A 20,782-nucleotide genomic window follows, 5' to 3' on the forward strand; every position below is an offset into this window, starting at 1 on the left:
CATCAACCTTCAGGTTCCAACTGGTCTGGGGTCTGCATGCTTGTGGGCAGCGTATCCTCATTAATCATTAACTTCTCCCCTCTGGTGGGGTTTTCAATATCTGCACAACAGCTCAAAGACATTGCCATGGGTATCCCTTACTGGGGAACGAGGACCTTGCCCCAAGGCTGCACTATAGTTTCTCTTGACTGTTTCCCCCTTGTCTTGCGTCCCCTCCCTTTCCTGATTAACAACTGCTTGAATCTGGCTGCTGGAACTCAGTGAAGATCAGGGAGGCTGAATGAAAGGTATCTTCTGCAATCAGATGAATGGGGGACACAGAAAGGCTCTGTGCCAGGAGTCCTACAGGCCCTGCTAGGTATCAATAGATAGACAGATATAAATATGTAGATACACAGATACACAGACACACATATAAATAAATAAATATATATTCATATAAAAGAGATCAAACCAGTCAATCTTAGGATTCCTTTAGAGGAAATCAACCCTGAATATTCATTGGAAGGACTGATGCTAAAGCTGAAGCTTCGGTACATTGGCCACCTTATGTGAAGAGTCAACTAACTGGAAAATACCCTGATGCTGGGAAAGACTGAAGGCAAGAGGAGAAGGAGATGACAGAGGATGAGATGTTTGGATGGCATCACCAACTCAATGGACATGAGTTGGAGCAAACTCCAGGAGATGATGAAGGACAGGGAAGCCTGGCGTGCTGCAGGCCATGTGGTTGCAAAGAGTGGGATGCGACTTAGCAACTGAACGACAATACACATATAATTATTCTAAACACTCAAACTTCCATCATTTTATTAGATCCTCAAGAGATAATCCTGGCCACGATGGTGGAGTACAAAATCCTTGAGCCCACCTCCTCTCACAGGCACACGAAGTTTACAACTATTATCAGAACAACTACTGATGAGAAAGAGTGATAGAATCTACCAGAAAAGATCTTCTACAACTAAAGATACAAAGAAAAATCCACAAGGAGACAGACAGGAGGGGCAATGGGGTGGTACAGTCAAGATCCATCCTGTAGAAAAAGCAGTTTTAAGAGGAAAGGTTATAGTGAAGCAAGCCTACCTCAGTCTCCTAAAACAAGGAAATAAAAGCAAAAATAAACAAATGAAATCTAAGGAGACTTAAATCTTTTGCACAGCAATGAAAACCATCAACAAAACAAAAAAAGACAACCTACTGAATGAGAGAAAATATTTGCAAATGTTATGACTAATAAGGAATTAATATCCAAAATATATAAACAGCTCATACAACTCAGTATCAAAAAAACCAAACAACTCAATCAAAAAATGGGTAGAAGACCTGTATACACATTTTTCCAAAGAAGACATAAAAATGGCCAATAGGGACATGAAAAGGTGCTCAACATTACTAATTATCATAGAAATGAAAATCAAAACCACAATGATATATCACATCACATCTGTCAGAATGACTATGATCAAAAAGACCACAAATAATAAATGTTGACAATGATATGGAGAAAAGGGAACACTGTACACTGTTGGTGGGAATGCAAATTTGAATAAGCACTGTGAAACCAGAATGGAGGTTCCTTTGTATATAATCTATATACATCCTTTCATAAACTTTACATCATCTCTAGATTAATTATAAAACCTAATACAATGTAAACAGTTGTAAGTACAATGTAAACAATTGTGTGTGTGCTTAGTCACTCAGTTGTATCCGACTCTGCGACCCACTGCACTGTAGCCAGACAGGCTCCTCTGTCCATGGGATTTTCCAGGCAAGAACACTGGAGTGGGTTGCCATTTCCTTCTCCAGGGGATCTTCCCAACCCAGGGATCAAACCAACATCTCCTATATTGGCAGGCGGATTCTTTACCCACTGAGCCATCGGGGAGCATCTTGCAAACAGTTGCGGTTTGGTTGCTAAGTCGTGTCCGACTCTTTGTGACCCCATGGACTGAAGTCTGCCAGGCTCCTCTGTCCATGGGACTTCCCAGGCAAGAACACTGGAGTAGGTCGCCATTTCCTTCTCCAGGGGATCTTCCCCATTCAGGGAGCAAACCTGGGTGTCCTGCATTGCAGGCAAATTCTTTACTAACTGAGCCACCAGGGAAGCCCAAACACAGTTGTGAGTATGCCGCAAATTCAAATTTTCCTTGTTGGGACCTTCTGGGATTTTTTTTTTTCCCCAAATATCTTGATGCACAGTTGGTTGAATCCATGGACTCACAACCCACAGATATGAGGGCTGACTGGACTAATTCCACCCCTACTCTAACTAGCAATGACAAAAGGCAAAACACTTAACCCTAAAGAAACTCAGCCTCTGGCTTCCTTAAAAAATAAAAACATTGCACTTTCCACAAACTGCCTCAAAATCCACTTGGCAATAAAGGTGATGTGCCCCAACCCTCCGCAGTAGTTCATAAGCTTTGTGAGAAGAGGAAGTACTACTGGCTTCACTTTTGACTCCCTAGAGGTTGGCAGAGGGCCTTGCACAGTGACTGGCACTTACTATGTAAATATGTGTTGAATGAACTGAGTCTGCAAACTTATGCTAACATTTAAGATTAAAAGAGTTCTCAACTGTTCTTGCTAGGTGAGTAATTTTGGCCATGTCACCTTGCTTGAGACCACCTGTTAGCACTTGTGAAGTGAGAGCTTCTGACTATGAAGGGCTATGGGCTGCTGCTGCTAAGTCGCTTCAGTCGTGTCCATAGACGGCAGCCCACCAGGCTCCCCCATCCCTGGGATTCTCCAGGCAAGAACACTGGAGTGGGTTGCCATTTCCTTCTCCAATGCATGAAAATGAAAAGCGAAAGTGAAGTCGCTGAGTTGTGCTCTTAGTGACCCCATGGACTGCAGCCTACCAGGCTCCTCCATCCATGGGATTTTCTAGGTGAGAGTACTGGAGTGGGGTGCCATTGCCTTCTCCGGGCTACGGGCTATTCTTTTGCAAATATAAAAAACAGAGTATTTCTGGTAAATGATGAATGGAAGTTGTTACCGTGCAAATCTCATTCCTACAGTGAAATGAACTTCAAAAGTACTTCACAAATGTCGATTTATTTATACCTCACACTACCTTATAGATAAGTAAACAATCACATCTTTTTTGTAAGTGAAAAAAATTTAGGCTCACAAAGATTGAGTAAAGTGCCCTAAGTTTACTCAGCTCGAAGCAATGTAGCCAGAAGGCAGAAAGGAAATTTAAATGGCAATTTTTCCACAAACTGATCTGCAGACCCAGTGCAATCCCAGTAATCTCAACTGGCTTTTATTTTGTGTGGAAATAAACAGGCTGACTTTAAAATTTATATGAAAATGCAAAAGGACCTTACGAGCCAAAACCACCTGCAGATAAAAACAAAACTGAAGGACTTACAGTTTTCAAAAGTTATTATAAAGCTGTGATATTGGCATAAAAACTGATCAATGGAATAGAAGAAAGGGTCTAGAAATTAATCCACACTTATACAGCCAATTGACTTCAACAAAGTTGAAAGGTAATTCAGTATATGCTGCTGAAATAATTAGATAACCATACGTGAAAGGAAGGAAGGAAGGAAAAACTTTGATCCATACTTCACACTACTTACAAAAATTAATTCAAAATAGATCAGACATTTACATAAAGCTATAAAATTCCATGAACCCTTTGAGACCTAAGGTTAGGCAAAGACTTAAATATGACAAGAAAAAAGTAGGATTCACAAAAGAAAAACTGATAAAACCACTTCAAAATTAAATTGTTCTGCTTTTCAAAAGACACTGTTAAGAGAAAGAGAAAACAGCCATAGACTGGGAAAAGATACTTGCAAGAGAGTATGTGCGCTCACGTCATGTTCAACTCTGCAACCCCATGCACTGTAGCCCAGGGGGTTCCTCTGTCCATGGAATTTTCCAGGCAAGAATCCTGGAGTGGGTTGCCATTTCCTACTCCAGAGGATCTCTTGTGTCTCCTGCATTGGCAGGCAGATTCTTTACCACTGGCACCACCTGGGAAGGCCTGATATTTGCAAATCACATGTCAAATAAGGGTCTTGCATCCAGAACATAACAAGAATTCCCAACATTCAATAAGAAAACAATCGATGTAATCAAAATACATGGGCGAAGCTTTATTTGAACAGACATATCACTGAAGGCAATACGCTGATGGTAAATTGGCATATGAAGAAATGCTCAACATCTTAGTTATTAGGGAGTGAAAGTGAAAGTCCCTCAGGTAATGTCTGACTCTTTGTGACCTATGGACTATATAGTCCATGGAATTCTCCAGGCCAGAATCTGGAGTGGCTAGCCTTTCCCTTCTCCAGGGGATCTTCCCAACACAGGGGTCAAAACCAGGTCTCCCACATTACAGGCAGATTCTTTACCAGCTGAGCCACAAGGAAAGCCCAAGAATACTCGAGTGGGTAGCCTATCCCCTCTCCAGCGGATCTTCCCAACACAGGAATTGAACCAGGGTCTCCTGCATGCAGGCAGATTCTTTACCAACTGAGCTATGAGGGAAGTTATTAGGGAAAGGCAAATCAAAACTGCAATAAGATACTACGACACACCTTCTAGCATAGCTAAAAAATAAAAACTGAACATACCAAGTCTCAGAGAAGATGTATTGAAAGTGGGCCTCTCATACATTGCTGGTGGGAATGTGTACAATCACTCTGGAAAAGAGTTTGGCAGGTTCTTAAAAAGTTAAATACACATCCACCCTATGACCCAGTCATTTCAATCCTAGGTATCTGCCCCAAAGAAATGAAAGCATATGTCCACACAAAAACAGCATACAGTGTTCATGGCAGCTTTCTTTGTAATAGCTCCAAACTGGAAACAATTCAAATGTTGAAAAGGACAAACTGGGCTACATCCATACAGTGGAAAACTACTCAGCAACGAAAACGAACTACTGATATACGCAACAATATGGGTGAATGTCAAAAATTTATGCTGAGTAAAAAGAAGCCAGACAAAATGTACATATGATATATATATGTATACATATATGTGGGTATTTGCATATATGTATGTACTGAATTCTACTTACATAAAATCCTGGAAAATACACATTCATCTATAGTGCCAGAAAGCAGATCAGAGATAACTGTGCTCAGTCCCTCAACTGTGTCCGACACTTGGTGACCCTTTGGACTGCAGCCTGCCAGGCTCCTCTGTCCATGGGATTGCCCCAGCAAGATTACTGGAATGGGTTGCCACTTCCTTCTGCAGGGGATCTTCTGACCCAGGGATCGAACCCATGTCTCCTACCTCTCCTGGATTGGGAGGTAGATTCTTTACCACTGAGCCTCCAGGGAAGCCCAATCAGTGATTATCAAGGGGCAAAGGGGGAATTACAAAAGGGCAGGAGCAAACTTTTAGTGGTGACGGGTTTGTTCACTATCTTTATTGCAGTGATAAATTCATGGGCGTATGCGTATGTCAGACTGCACAGTGTAATAAGCATGGTGACTTTAGTGTATGTCACATAGGTCATGGGGCCTCCTGAAGAGTACACAGGAGCCCGTGGTCAGGGAAAGGGAACTGAAGTGCTTCTCGATGCTGGGGACTGAAAAGGCAGGAAGAAAACCATTCAAGATGATGGCTCCAAAGAAGACTCTAAATGAATCAAAGAGCAGTTTAGAATGCAACAAAGGATAATGCACTAAATCAATCACAATTCCCACGGCTCTTACATCTAGTCCCCTAAAGCGTGAGTCAGCCGACCAGTATCAGCTTCTCCTCTCCACTGCAGGTCCCTCGAGCTTCACACTGATTCCTGTACCTGCTGCTGCCACTAAGTCACTTCAGTTGTGTCCGACTCTTTGCAACCCTACGGACTGTCCATGGGTTCTCCAGGCAAGAATACTGGAGTAGGTTGCCACTTCCTTCTACAGAGGATTCGTGTACCTAGCATTAAAACTGCAAACAAGCATATGGAAAGCCTCAAGTGACACAGTTCTGTGCCTAAAAGGATGGAAGCCTTTTAAAAATCTTGAATCTAAACAGTTCTTGGGCTTCCCTGGTGGTTCAGTGGTCAAGAATAGCCTGCCAATGCAAGAGATGCAGGTTCAGTCCTTGGGCTGGGAAGATCCCCTGGAGAAGAGAATGGCTACCCATTCCAGTATTCTTGCCTGGGAAATCCCATGCACAGAGGAACCTGGCGGGCTACAGTTCATAGGGTTGCAAAGAGTTGGGACCGACTTAGTGACTAAAGAACAACAAACAGCTCTTACTTGAAAGAATAGTAGTTTATATTCCTGATTTCAGCATTTTCTCTCAGTCTCTTCACTGTTTCCAGTGCTAAGTCTCTTCAGTAATGTCCAGCTCTTTGCAACCCCATGGACTGTAGCCTGCCATGCTCCTCTCTCCACAGGACTTTTCAGGCAAGAACACTAGAGTGGGTTTCCATTTCCATCTCCAGGGGATCTTCCCTACCCAGGGATCGAATGTGGGTCTCCTGCATTGCAGGCAGATTCTTTACCAACTGAACCACCACAGAAGCCCTTTCTTATTCTCAGCTATTAAATGGGAAATATTCCTAACCCATGCGGGTTAGGATAGGGTTGCAGCACACCAGGTTTTCCTGTCCTTCTCTATCTCCTGGAATTTGCTCAGACTCATGTCCACTGAGTTGGTGATGCTCTCTAACCATCTCATCCTCTGCTGCTCTCTTCTCCTTTTGCCTTTGATCTTTCCCAGCATCAGGATCTTTTCCAATGAGTCGGCTCTTCACATCAAGTGGCCAAAGTATTGCTACTACCGCTACTGAGTTAGGAACTATGATAACGCAGCACAAAACAAATGTGTGCCATTTTAATTCAACTGAATCTTCACTGAGTTTGATGGTTCTGCCGGTGGCCTCTTGATCACTCTCTAAAATGACATTCCAATAGTGTCCCAGTCAGAGATGAGTTCTAGCTCCACCTCTGCACCTGTCTGAGGTCATTTTGGGTAATAACAAACACAGTCTAAGGCAAGTTTATTATTTAAAAATACATACACACACACATATATACACATATGTATAGTTGAACTAAATTTTTCTAAGGTCTCTTGAAGCTCTGTGGTTCTCAGACCCTACTTTATTGGGAAAATTTAAAGGATCAAACACTGATTTCCCCCTTCTGTTTTTCAAAATGTTTCTGTATCTAACCTCAATTCCTTCTTTCCTTTTCCTGAATACCCCGATCATCTGTATTCTCCACACTACGTCTGCTTTCTTTTTTCCTAGGGACAGTCCACCCTTGTCAGCATCTTCACTCTCACTTGACCTCTTTATATAAATACTTGTCTTTCCTTGTTTGAAAAAGGAAATTTTTATTCGATCCTCTGTCCTCTCTAGCTGCTATTCTGTGCTCCTTTCACAGGCACTTTCTACAATTACTACCAATTTTTACCTCTCACATTCCTCGGCCTAAACCTCAGCTTCTATGAAGGACTTGGGCTAAATCCCATGTTCTCCACCTCTTCCTCATTTCTAAATACTAATGACAATATCTTCTAAGCAATTCCTCCTCCTTTAGCTCTCAGGATCTCTTTATCTTGGCGTCTTCTTTACCTTTCTATCCCTACTGTAAACATGGGCACCTCCCACGGCTCGGTCTTCAGTTCTCTCCTCTCCATCCTAACCAAAAGTCTCTTGTTGTTCACTTACTAAGTCCTGTCCAACCCCTTGCCTCCTCCATGGATGACAGGCTTCCCTGTCCTTCACTATCTCCTGGAGCTTGCTCAAACCCATGTCCACTGAGTCGGTGATACCACCCAACCATCTCATCCTCTGTCGTCCCCTTCTCCTCCTGCCCTCAGTCTTTCCCAGCATCAGGGTCTTTTCCAATGAGTCAGCTCATCCCATCAGGTAGCTAAGTTATTAGAGCTTCGGCATCAGTCCTCTAGACTTGACATTCAGTTCCGTTCCCACCACCATCTGGAGCCACTTCCCTACTTTAGAGAATGCCATACCTGCCCCACTCAACTCACCTGTCTCCTGCATCACCTGCAAAAACCCTGCAAAACTGCCCATTTTTGTTTTTTTAAGTCTCTGAAGCCGTGGACCAAAATGTGTCTCCAGCGGGCTCTTTTATTAGTCTTACCCTTGTCTAGGGTCCCCACCATCATCTAAGAGATGCTTCCTGTCTCTCAGCCCCTACTCCTCCACTCTTCCCAGACCTAGGACGTGCCCTCATTATTTCATATGTATAGCATTTGCAATACACACCTATTTGGTTTCTCTGTGACAGTTCTCTTCCCCTTTCAACACTTTCTCCAAACTGCTGCTAGAATGACAGGCTAATGCCTCTGCAAAAACTCAGTGGCTTCCAGGAGTCCACAGAAGAAAGCTTAACTTCCCTCACAAGACCCTTAAACTCCCAACCCCTCCTTGGGAGGGGTTTATACTATAGTTTATACTCCAGGACTATCAGACTAAGCTCAGTTCACTGTGCCTAGAATGCTAATTGAAGAAACAGTTCCATGTGCCCTTTGCCTAGAATGCCTTTCCCTAACACCTGTCTACCTAGCAAGTCCCCAGGCATCTTTTAATTCCAAACTCAATCCTCATTTCCTCTTTCAAGCCTTTCCTGTTGTCTCCATATAGTGTCCAGCTATGCCCTCTTTGCTAAGAGCAAAGTAAAGAAGGCTTGTTCAGACTTCTATTAAGTCTAATTATGTGTGTCTCCTGAGGTGGGGGGGGGGTTCCTTGAGGGAGTGGTCTTGCTATCTCTTAAGTATTAATCCAGCACTTAGCAACTGGGAACATTTTCACTTGCTAATGCCCTGGAGCACAGAGCTTTCTCTCAGAAAAAGTCTCCAAGTCCTGAAGGAAGAGAAGGTCATGTTAATAACACCATTGTAAAAAGACTACAAAACGGCAAGGGAGTGTACAATAATAGCAGAATACAACACACTTCCTGTACTTCTTTCATTAATTTCGTGTTTTTGCCTTTACTGTAACTTGACTAGAGAAGGCACTTAGAAGAGTTTAAATGAACCAAATATTAACCAGCCTCCGATGTGCAGGCTGATTTTATAATGGCCCTTGACCTGGAAATACAGGTGCATTCAAATATACACCCTGATAAGCAAGGACAGAGAGAGGATAGAGTTCAATGACTCAGAGCTTGCCAAATCAAAAGTTCCTTGCGATAAATTCTAAAAGGATGCAATATTTTAGATATAGTTTGAAAAATGCTCATCCTTGATGATTTAGAAATCTTAACAGAACTGGTTACACATAGCACCATCTACTCTCAGAAAAGAGAATCCAGCTAGGTATGTATTAATGAAAACTAACAGAAACATAAAACATATATTGTGTGCATTGTGATCATACATATTCACAAGTTTGTAAATTTATGGATAAATTAAGGTTGACAATAAAACCTAACAGTGCAGCACTTACAAATAAAAATGCAGTGAGATAACCCACTCACACATAGCTAGAGACAGCAGTTCTAATGGCTCCAATCAAACCAGAGAAGTAGTTTTCATTTTACATGTAGTATTAGGGTATTAAGAAACTAATTGCTTCAAAAGTTATTTTATGGATGGCTTCCTTGAACATGTTTTTTCTTTTTAAAAGCTTGTAATTTTCTCCCACTTAAGGAAGTGATCATGGGGAAGCTGGTATTTCCTTGGTTCTAAACTATACCAGTGCTAAAACAAAACAAACCCCAACCTAATTAATTCTATTTTTGGTCTAGTTTCCAAGGCAGTTTTCACAAAAACTATTCTCAGCCCACTGTTTTCAGCTTTGTAACATCAACCTTCAGTAGCCAGAAACTGTTATACTTTGTGTAATCCCTTGACACACATGTTCTATCATAGATCACTTTATTCCACCTGCCTCTCAAGGGTAAAGGGAAAAAAAGGATCTGTCTTCCCACTGATTTTAAAGTTTCTTTCCTAAAATCACTGTTGTGAGATGTGTTCCCACCTAAGTTTTATAACTCTGGTTACCTCACGTTCATCAGCATCAAGTTTCTGGTGGAACCCTCCCCAAATAGGAACTGTGAGTCTCAGCAACAGTGTGTGAGTCGCTCAGTTGTGTCCAACTCTTTGCCACACTAAGGACTCACGAAGCCTCTATCCATGGAATTCTCCAGGCAAGAATACTGGAGTGGGTGGCCATTCCCCTCTCCAGGGGATCTTCCCAACTCAGGGATTTAACCTGGGTCCCCTACATTGCAGGCAGATTCTTTACCATCTGAGCCACCAGGGAAACCCTTCTCAGCAACTGTACAAACAAGAAAAAAGGGAATCAGAGACAGTATCTAGTTCCAAGAGGCCACTGACCTGACCTGACCTTGAGCAATCTACTTCACCTCTGTAATACAAACTGCAGTACCTGCTTCCAAAAGATTGCTTCCAGAACTAGTCTCCGTGCTTTGAGTTTCTAAGATAAAATGAAATTTAATAGAAGATTTTATAAAACAATCTTATTGCCTGGCCCAATTTCCTAAACTGTCCAGGACAAAAAAGTTGTAAAACTGGATTCCCCCCTGCCCAAATTTCTACTTGCACTACTGTATTACCAAATAAGCTGAAATCTGTCTCTCTCCAACTTTTTAAAAAGCATTCTAGCATTACATCTACTTATTCTTCAAGGTAAAGTAAAGGCAATCTGTAGAGATGGAAATTTTAAAAGTCCTTATAAATTCACGTTATCAGGTCAGATGAAATCCGCTGGTAGAAGTGCATTGTCTGCCGCGGACTCAGAAGAAGCTGGAGGGTCACAATGGGGTCAAACCTCTGAAATCTATGATTCTGAGAAAGGACAGAGGAAACGAAATTGCTGATGGAGGAGCGCGAGAAGCCGAGCGTCAGGGTCCGATGACAGGTTAGAAGCGAAGGTGCGTGTCTTAAGTTTAGTCCTAACTCTCCGGAGAAGAGGTGGGAGGCGCGGCTATTAGACTCTGCGAACTCTTAGGGTGGGAGGGACCATCCCGGCTCTAGCGTCGGCCCCAGACCCCGGGGAGGAGGGACTGGAATCGCAGAAAGTAAACTGGAGTCAAGTTGAATCCTGCAGCCTTCCCAGGAGCGGCCGCGGTCACCCCGAGAAGCGCACCGTCGCTAGGGTCCGGCTCCCACTGAAGTCAGCCGGGGCGGAGCGCGGCGCGGCCGGCAGCTTCACCTGACATTCGGCGGGGCCCCACCCTCGCTCCCTCCCTCCCAGGTGTCCCGGCCCCCACGAGACGCAGCCTGGGACGCTGGGGTTGCGCCTCTCGGGCTCCACTTACTTTGTCACTGGTGCTCTCGGTTTCGTGGTCGCCGCCGGCCGCCTCTCCCTCGCGGGGTGGCGACGCCGCCTCTCCCCCGGGGCCGGGGCCGCCGCCTCCCCGGTGCCTGAGTTCCCACATCTCCGGCTCCCGCGCAGCCGGGCCGGACTCCTCCAGCGCTCCCGAAATCCGAGCTTGCGCGCGAGGTCTCGAAGTCCGGCCGAGCCGCGGCCACTCACACGCCTCCCCCCGCCCCCACGCACCCCACCTGGAGGCGCCGCTGCCGCCGCCGCCGCGCCGGGTCACCCCCAAAACGGCATCAACGAGCGAGCGCTCGTGGCCGCCTCCAGCGAGCGCGGCGCCGGGGGCTGGCTCGGGGAGACCGGCCCGAGCGGAGAAGGCGGGGGCGAGGCGGAGGGCGGCCGCTGGTTGCCAGGTGCGCGTCCCCACGCGGAGGCCCAGGTGGAAGGAGGAGAAAGGACCGGGAGGGCAGGAGCTAGCCTGACCCGCTTTAGCGCTCAGCCGGGGCGCCCGCAGCCCGGGCCCTGCCACTCCCCGCCCCGCCCCCGGACTCAGGAGTCAGCCGCTCCCGGCCCCCCTACACCTTTCTCCCGGTTCCTGCCTCCTGCAGCCAGGTCACGCGCCGCAGGCCCCGCCCCACCCCGCCCCTCTGCGCTGCACTGCGGTTCCCACAGCCCCGCCTCCCTCGCTGGGGTGACGTCATGGGTCCCGACCCGAGGCTCCGCCCCGGCCTCCCGCGAGCGCGCAGGTGGGGCGGCTCGCAGGCAAGGTGCGGGCTGGAGCGCGCGGGAGGAGCAGGGAGGCGGAGGAGGGTCGAGCTGCTTGCTCGGAAGTGAGGGCTGAGAACTTGTGGACTCGCCCCGGAGCCACTGGGAGGGCCGGAAGAACTCCTCGAAGGCCGCCCTGTCAATATAGACCGCGCTCGGCCCCTACCCCTTCTCAGGGCTCTCAGGCAGCGCCGCGGCAGCTTGACACACCTCGGCGTTCAAACCGCAGAGGTTTAGGAGGTGTCCAGAAGCAGAAACCTGTCGGGCTGGATGAACCCGACGACTTGGCGGCGTTCTGCCCGGTGTCATCACCTGCAAAAATGGGAGATGCGTTGGCCTCACTGGGCGTCCTGGGGTGAGTTGGTCAGTTTCAACAACATGCCCGAACTGCTTCTCCAAGGAATTCGCGGATTGAAAGCTCTCAAAAAATTCACTGCCTAGGGCCTGGAGAGAGAACCAGGACTCTGAGATGCCACCAGGTGCAGTTGCCAACCAGCTAATCTCTAAGCAGTCATGGACCTTGAGCTGCTAAAGTTGGAACAGGAAGGGCACAAGATCCGCCTTAATTCCGTTCCAAATCCTGTTAGAAGGTGATTAGTTTTCTTGACACGTATGGACCACCTGGTCATTACTGACAAGCTGACACAAGGGGCGAGGTGTGGGGAGGAGACAGGCCATCATACAAACAGGACAGTGTTTAGTAGGACACACTTACAGAAATAAATCAAAATGTAAATCTCCCAAGGTCATTACCGACCCACTGAAAACAAGCAAGGTGGTTCTGAAAACTGAATAACAAGCAAAAATAAAAAGTCAAAGTAGGACGCACTGAAAACCAGGGCACAAAGACATTATTTTCCATCATCAAACAGATCTTTAGAGCTCTGAGTTCAGATTGGGGTGTCATATTTTCAAAGGGATAGAAAGGAACATCAGTCTTCTGGGAAGAGCAAAAATGACAAAAGGTATGAGAAAAGAAGTCCTTTGAGTCACAGTCATGGCGTGGTTATCCTGAGGAACAGAAGACTCTAGGGTGACTAGTTTAATCCACTGTTCTTCATTTCTTTGGAGAACCAGAGTTGAAGCACTGCCTGATTCTCAGGAACATAAGGCTGAAAAGACTGACGAAGGCAGTGATGGAGTCTCCCATCTGAGGTCTTGTAAAGAAGCCTGAGTTCTAGCTCCACCGATGTCACTAATTGGGTGTGGCCTTGGATAAGTCATTAAGCCTCAGCGTCCCCAACTGTAAAGTGGATAGTTGCAAGGATGGCCTTTGTGGTCCTTTCCAGCTTACAAATGATTCTGCAACTAAAGCCTCTTTTCATCAGATTCCAGTCCTTCCTTTCTCCCATGGCTCAAGAATAGGGGACCTGGTATGGCACCCAAATGGTTTCCTCCTTCCCCTAATCGACCCAAGACCAGTTAAAAATGTCTCTTTATTTTGGGCTGTGCTGGGTCTTCGTTGTTGTGCAGGGCCTTTCTCTAGTTGCGGTGAGCACAGGCTACTCTGCAGTTGTGGAGCCCTGGCTTCTCATTGCAGTGGCTTCTCTTGTTTCAGCTGTGGGTTCTAGAGCACAAGTTTAGTAGTTGGCACTCAGATTTAGCTGCCCTGCAGCATGTGGAATCTTTCCAGACCAGGGACCAAACCTGTGTCCCCTGCGTTGGCAGGTGACTTCTTAACCACTGGACCGCCGGGGAAGTCCTGCAAGAGCTCCTTTGACTTTGTTCTGCCTTTGCTGTGGGAGCGGGAAAAAAAAGATGATGAGAAAGGTAGTGAGAAAAGTGTCAGGAGGGAGTAGAGGGCAGGAGTGTGTGCCAGAAGAAACAGTAGTCCCAGACCAGGAAATGTGGGCCCAGGTATTTAGACTGCCAAAGGAAATGGCAGCCCACTCCCGTGTTCTTGCCTGGAAATCCCCATGAACAGAGGAGCCTGGTGGGCTACAGTCCATGGGGTAGCGAAGAGTTGGGCATGACTGAACGATTGAGCCCAGAGTAGTTTCCTACTTTATCTCACCCTTCCTTAAATTCTACTTCCTGTGTTTCAGCACAGATGGTCGTTTCTTTCTGTCTTCATGGTAGTTATTGCTACTCATTGAGTGCTTACACTGAACCAAGACAGCAGGAACAACTTTCTATTCATCCTCACAGCCCAATCCCTTGCAACAGTGCTGGCCCCCACCCTCATCCAGTCAACACTTTGTTGAAGTGAGTGAAGAAATGAATGAATAGCAGAGGTACACATAACCAGGGAAAGGTATATAGTATTCGCATTTTTTTAAATAAAAAATCTATATTAGCCTTAGAAAGGTATTCACGTGTCTTTGTTTTTCACTTGGTATGAAAAAGATTGATTTTAAGATGTATTAAAAGGGGGTTATAGTAATGACTGGTGCGTTTTATTTAGTCAACCACACTGGCCTTACTGTGACTATGGTGTCAGACTTTCTCAATGTCTTTTCTTTTACATTTTTTATCTTTCATTTTCCATCATTCAGGGAGCTTACCTTCTCAGTTTATTACACTTACGTTCGGTGACACAAATTCTGGCATGTAAAGGTTTCTAAGGTCTCACCTGTTAGTTTTACAAGAGTTTAATCTGCTAAAGGGCATTATGTAAACTCCGAGCACATAGGCTAATCACAGGAGACACTTGGCCAATGTTTCTTGGTTGATTTATAGATTTTCTAGTATGTTGAAATGATATATAAATCTGAGTGAGGCATTTGCTAGAGGGGGAAGAGAGAGTGCTAACTGTATGATTTTTATTAGATTTTCAACCTTCTCCTTTGCCCAAAGATGAAGGGATCCCTTATCACCCTCTTCCCTGAGTACCCAGAATGTTCCCAGACTGGTAAACATTCCCCTCTTGTGTGGGAATTTGAGCTGCTTTCCACATCAGAGGCACAGAGGCGCCCGACTGGAATGTCCCCGGCCTGCCAGGGTAAGAAGAAATCTTCCTCAGCCAAGCGTTTCTGGTTGCTTGGACACGCGCACTATAGCTTTTGTCGCTTGATCTGTCTGTCTCTCTCTGTTGCCCTCTGTCAATTCAGTCTGTAAATCAGAGGTAGAAATTTATTTATTTTTAGCTTTTTAGTTTTATATTGGAATGTAGCCAGTTAACAATGGTGCGACAGTTTCAAGTACACAGCAAAGCGACTCAGCCATAGATAGCATGTATTAATAACCTATCAGTCCATAGATAGCATGTATTAATAACCTATCAGTAAAGTGTTAGTTGATTAGTTGTGTCCAACTCTTTGCAACCCCATGGACTGTAGCCTGTCAGGCTCCTCTGTCCATGGGATTTCCCAGGCAAGAATACTGGAGTGGGTTGCCATTCCCTTCTCCAGGAATCTTCCTGACCTAGGGATCGAACCGAGGTCTCCAGCATTGCAGGCAGATTCTTTACTATCTGAGCCACCATTGAAAGTGAAAGTCACTCAGTCGTGTCTGACTCCTTGCGGCCCCATGGACTGTATAGTCCATGAAATTCTCCAGGCCAGAATACTGGAGTGGGTAGCCATTCCCTTCTCCAGGGGATCTTCCCAACCCAGGGATCAAACCCAGGTCTCCCACATTGCAGGCAGATTCTTTCCCAGCTGAGCCACCAAGGAAGCCCAAGAATAGTGTAGTGGGTAGACCCAAAAATCAAACTACGGTCTCCTGCATTGTAGGCAGATTCTTTACCAGCTAAGCTACCAGGAAAGCCCGTCTGAGCCACCAGGGAAACTCCAAATACCTATCAGAGGTAGAAATGTATGATTTCAGGCAACCAGAGAAACATTTTGTGGTAAATTATTGAAGGACAATTTATGTGTACATCCTTATTTTCAATGAAACTGCAAAGGAAAATAACAGTGTACAGTCAGTTACATCTGATTATCACAGGAGCAAGTACAGCTGTATAGAAAGAAGCAAATTTTATATATAGGCAACCCTGATTTCAGGTCTTCCCTGATGGCTTAGCAGTAAAGGATCTGCCTGCAATGAAGGAGCCAAAGGAGACACAGGTTCAATCCCTGGATCAGGAAGATCCCCTGGAGGAGGGCATGGCAACCCACTTCCAGTATCCTTGCCTGGAGAATCCCATGGATGGAGGAGTCTGGTGGGCTACAGTCATCAGTCAGATAACTTAAATCCTCCATGCCTCAGTGTCCTCATCTATAAAATGAAGATAATAAGGGCGATAATATTTTCCTCCTAACATTCTTATGAAGATTAAACTGGTTACTGTACATAAAGTACATAGAACAGTGCTTGGTCCTAGTGAAGCGCTCTATAGGTGTTACCTATTATTGCCATTTATATGATTAAAAGCTCGGTTTCTTGAGGAAAGCAATATTCAGCTTTTAAACTCACTAAAGCTGCAACACCCCAGAGGATTTTGAAGAAAAAGGGATATGTTGACCTTGCTTTGGTAAGGTGGGTACAAATTATGAAATGGGGTAGGGCAACTTTGCAAAAAAGTACAAGGAAATCATCAGTCTATCAAATTAATTTTTGTTGCAGTAAGATTAATGAAATTGGCATTTCCTATTATTAACTGGAATCAATTTACTACCATGTAATTTGCATATGTATGATGACTGCAGAATTCCTTACATTTCTAGCTTCTCTACTGAATCATAGTAACTGAGCAAAGTATATTTTAATGATTTAACTCCTTTGTAAAACAGGCAGTGTATTCCTTCTATGACTTTGTAAATTATATTCTAAAAGAGTGGGTATATGTGTGCTTTTGATACTGCATGATTCAACTATTTTTTAATTGTTGAACATGGCTGGATTTGGGCTTCCCAGGTGGTGCTAGTGGTAAAGAACATGCCTGCCTATGCAGAAGACATAAGAGAGGCTGGTTCAATCCCTAGATGGAGAAGATTCCTTGGAGAAGGAAATGGTAGCCCACTCCAGTTTTCTTCCCTGGAGAATCCCATGGATAGAGGAGCCTGGTGGGCTACAGTCCATAGGGTTGCAAAGAGCTGGACACGACTGAAGAGACTTAATATGCATGGTTGGATTTATATCCTTTTTGGAAACAGTCATTTAGAGAAGTGGAAGACATTGGTAACTGTCCTTAGAAAAGCTAAATCACTGATTTGCTGCAAATTGTATCAATTCTTTCTGCTCAATAAATTGCTGAAATCCAGAAGTATCAGTCAAGGTACTTAGATGCAAGTCTGGCTGACTTAGGAAGACAAAGAATTTATTGGGGGATAATGAGGAGCTCACAGAACTCTTTGGAAAGCTGAAGGACCCAGAAAGAAAACTGGTAGGAACAAAGGATGAGGAGCAGCAGCTAGGACCATAGTCAAAGCCACACCCAAACCAGCCACCTATGGCCAACATTGCTAGACCCACTGGGGCAAACCATCACAGCCTGCACCATCACTAGTCACTGGGTCCCACTGTTGCCATAGCTGACCCTTTCCACTTGTGTTCTACTTACAAATTCTTGTTTACTTCAACTTTATAATAGGAATCATTTCCTTATAATATGTAATAATAGCCATAAGATCTCTTTGTGAAAAAAGACTTACTGATCAGAGAAATAAAAGCTATACAATTCCTGTTTGTTGCAAGCCGTATCAAATACCATTATCTCCTTTAAGACACTCTTGTAATTTCTATTTTAACTGTTCTGAAATCATAGTGTGTCTTATAGTCAATAAGAATAATAATTAGAAAACATTGTTTTATATTTTAATTGGCCACTATATTTTTCTCAGCAGTACATAAAATAATGGTGAATTTTTAAAATGATGGCTTAATTGAGTCAATGAAGTACAGCACTTTAAAGATTGACTCTTGTTGGTTAGGAAGATCACATGTCTTGGATTTTTCCAGATCCTCCCAATTGCATGTGTTTCTTTTTCAGTAAACAGTATTTATCAAATATATAACCATGTATAATAATGGTTTTAATATTTTTATTTTATTTATTTATTTTTGGCTGGGCTGTGTGGCATGTGGGATCTTAGTTCCCTGATCAGGGATCAAACCTGTGCCACCTGCATTAGAAGCATAGATTCATGACCACTGGACCAGCAGAGAAGTCCCCCGATAATGGTTTTAAACATCTAAAAAATCTTTTCCATATCTTTATGTTCTCATAGCAAAAAACAAAAAGACACATTTTGCTAGACTTTATAAAGCCTAATTTTTGGTTTAGAAAATATCATCAGCAAGCATGTTTCAGAGATTATTTCATTCAGTTCAGTTCAGTCACTCAATCGTGTCCACCTCTTTGTGACCCCACGGACTGTAGCACCCCAGGCTTCCCTGTCCATCACCAACTCCCAGAGCTTACTCAAATTCATGTCCATCGAGTCATAAGTCATGAGTCATGATGCCACCAGAGCATCTATTTTATTCCTGCATATTACAAAAGACTTCTAAAATTAGATGTATTTTTAGTACCACCTTCTGTCTGTCTACTGGTTCCAAATCAGGAAAGGAGTACATCAAGGCTGTATATTGTCACCCTGCTTATTTAAATTATATGCAGAGTACATCATGTGAAATGCCAGGCTGGATAAAGCACAAGCTGGAATCAAGATTGCCAGGAGAAATATCAATAACCTCAGATATGCAGATGACACCAGCCTTACGGCAGAATGTGAAGAGGAACTGAAGAGCCTCTTGATGAAAGTGAAAGAGGAGAGTGACAAAGTTGGCTTAACGTTCAACATTCAGAAAACTAAGATCATGGCATCTGGTCCCATCACTTCATGGCAAATAGATGGGAAACAATGGAAACGGTGACAGATTTTAGTTTTTTGGGCTCCAAAATCACTGCAGATGGTGACTGAAGCCATGAAATTAAAAGACGCTTGCTCCCTGGAAGAAAAGCTATGACCAACCTAGACAACATATTAAAAATCAGAGACATTACTTTGTCAACAAAGGTCCATCTAGTCAAGGCTATGGTTTTCCCAGTAGTCATGTGTGGATGTGAGTTGAACTATAAAGAAAGCTGAGTGCCAAAGAACTGATGCTTTTGAACTGTGGTATTGGAGAAAACTCTTGAGAGTCCCTTGGACTGCATGGAGATGCAACCAGTCCATCCTAAAGGAAATCAGTCCAGAATATTCATTGGAAGGACTGATGCTGAAGCTGAAACTCCAATACTTTGGCCACCTGATGTGAAGAACTGACTAATTTGAAAAGACTCTGATGCTGGGGCAGGTTGAAAGTGGGAGGAGAAGGGGACAACAGCAGATGAGGTAGTTGGATAGCATCACCAACTCGATGGACATGAATTTGAGTAAGCTCTGAAAGTTGGTGATGGACAGGGAACCTTGGCGTGCTGCAGTCCATGGGGTCACAAAGAGTTGGACAAGACTGAGCAACTGAACTCAGCTGAACTGTCTGTTGACCCTCTTTTCTCACAGTTTGATTTACAAAAAATATTTGTATCAATATTAAGAGATTTAATTGATTTGTTTCCCAAATTAATAGCATAAATTATTATGGAAATTGAATCAGTTTCATCCATCCTCTTAACAATAATTTATACCTTGATCATTTAATATCATTTTCTGTATTTAACTGGAATGGGTTGATATATGGGAGTGGGAAGAGGCTGTGGCCTTCACTGTGCCCTCCAGGCAGTTGAGAACAGCCTAGAGTTGGAAATTGATTAGATTGTCTTTGGGTGGACCAGAAGAGGTTGTTAACCTAATATGCTTAGGAAGGACCTGTGATTTCAGCAACACACCACTCAGATTATTGTACTGCCTTGTTTAGGGAACAAATGCCTTACTAACTGATTCTGCCAAGATATTTCCAGTCTCCTTGAGAAGGAGTTAGTGGTGCAATGAAAACATTTTATGCAAGGACACTGAGATTTTTTATAAGGAAAGATTTTCAATTACCTTACTTGCAAAGCAAATTTAGACAGCCTGGTAATTTGGCACACTTGTCAGGAGAATGAATGAATAGTGTCACTCTGCATAAATATGGATTAAATAAATTATTGAAAACTATGCAATCATTAACATACATTAGCAAAGAGGTTTATAAGTGTTTCAAAACACCAAGAAAATTAATATACCAATGTCAGGAAAAACTGACAAAGCTTCAGAAATGAGCAAGTCTCTGGCTGTCCTTGTAATAGGCATTAGATGTTACCTAGCAGTCCTGCTGAGGATTATCTGATACTAAAGAGGGATGCACCTTTGACTGTTGTCTTAGGTCAGGCTGCCATGGCAAAAGTACCATATAGACCGGGTGACTTATACACAACAGAAATTTACTTCTTGCAGTTTTGGGAGGTGGAAGTCCAAGATAGGGTGCCAACATGATCAAGTTCTTGTGAGCACCCTCTTTCATGTTGTAGACTGCTGACTTCTCCTTGCATCCTCTTACAAGGTCACTAATCCAATTCATAAGGGCTCTACCCTCCTCTCATTCTAATTACCTCCCAAAGGCCTCGCTTTCTAATACTGTCACACTGAGGGTAGAGGTTCAGCATATGAATTTGTGTGTTGAGGGGAGACACAGACATTCAGTCTATAGCAATTGTCTTTGAACCAATTAAGCTATTTTACAACTCTGTAGGGATGAAAGTTAATTCATGGAAAACTAATAAACATGCCCGTGGTTCTTGTTCCTGGCAATCTAAGTGAATTTTGTTTGATAGAGAAGTCCATCTCTCTAACTGATGTCTGGTGGCTAGAAGCTTAGGGAAGTCAGATGATGTAGTTCCAGTCCAAACCCAAAGGCTTGAGAACCTGGGGAGCCAGTGGTATAAATCCCCATCTGAGTAGGAAGGCCTGAGGA

General features: G+C 44.1%; 1 protein-coding gene across 2 annotated transcripts in view; it reads right to left on the minus strand.

Annotated features, from left to right (window-relative positions):
• CDS1 (CDP-diacylglycerol synthase 1) overlaps positions 1-11,854 on the minus strand; it is a 69,011-nt gene extending 57,157 nt beyond the window's left edge. For both annotated transcript variants that reach the window (XM_070458198.1, XM_020892786.2), the window contains exon 1: positions 11,235-11,854. In XM_070458198.1, coding sequence (XP_070314299.1) covers positions 11,235-11,354 — 120 coding nt within the window. In that variant the 5' untranslated portion in view covers positions 11,355-11,854. The remainder of the gene's footprint in view (positions 1-11,234) is intronic.
• Between the last annotated feature and the right edge of the window lie 8,928 nt (positions 11,855-20,782).

Source organism: Odocoileus virginianus, chromosome 29 (assembly GCF_023699985.2).
Source record: "Odocoileus virginianus isolate 20LAN1187 ecotype Illinois chromosome 29, Ovbor_1.2, whole genome shotgun sequence".
In the NCBI taxonomy this organism is placed as follows: Eukaryota; Metazoa; Chordata; class Mammalia; order Artiodactyla; family Cervidae; genus Odocoileus; species Odocoileus virginianus.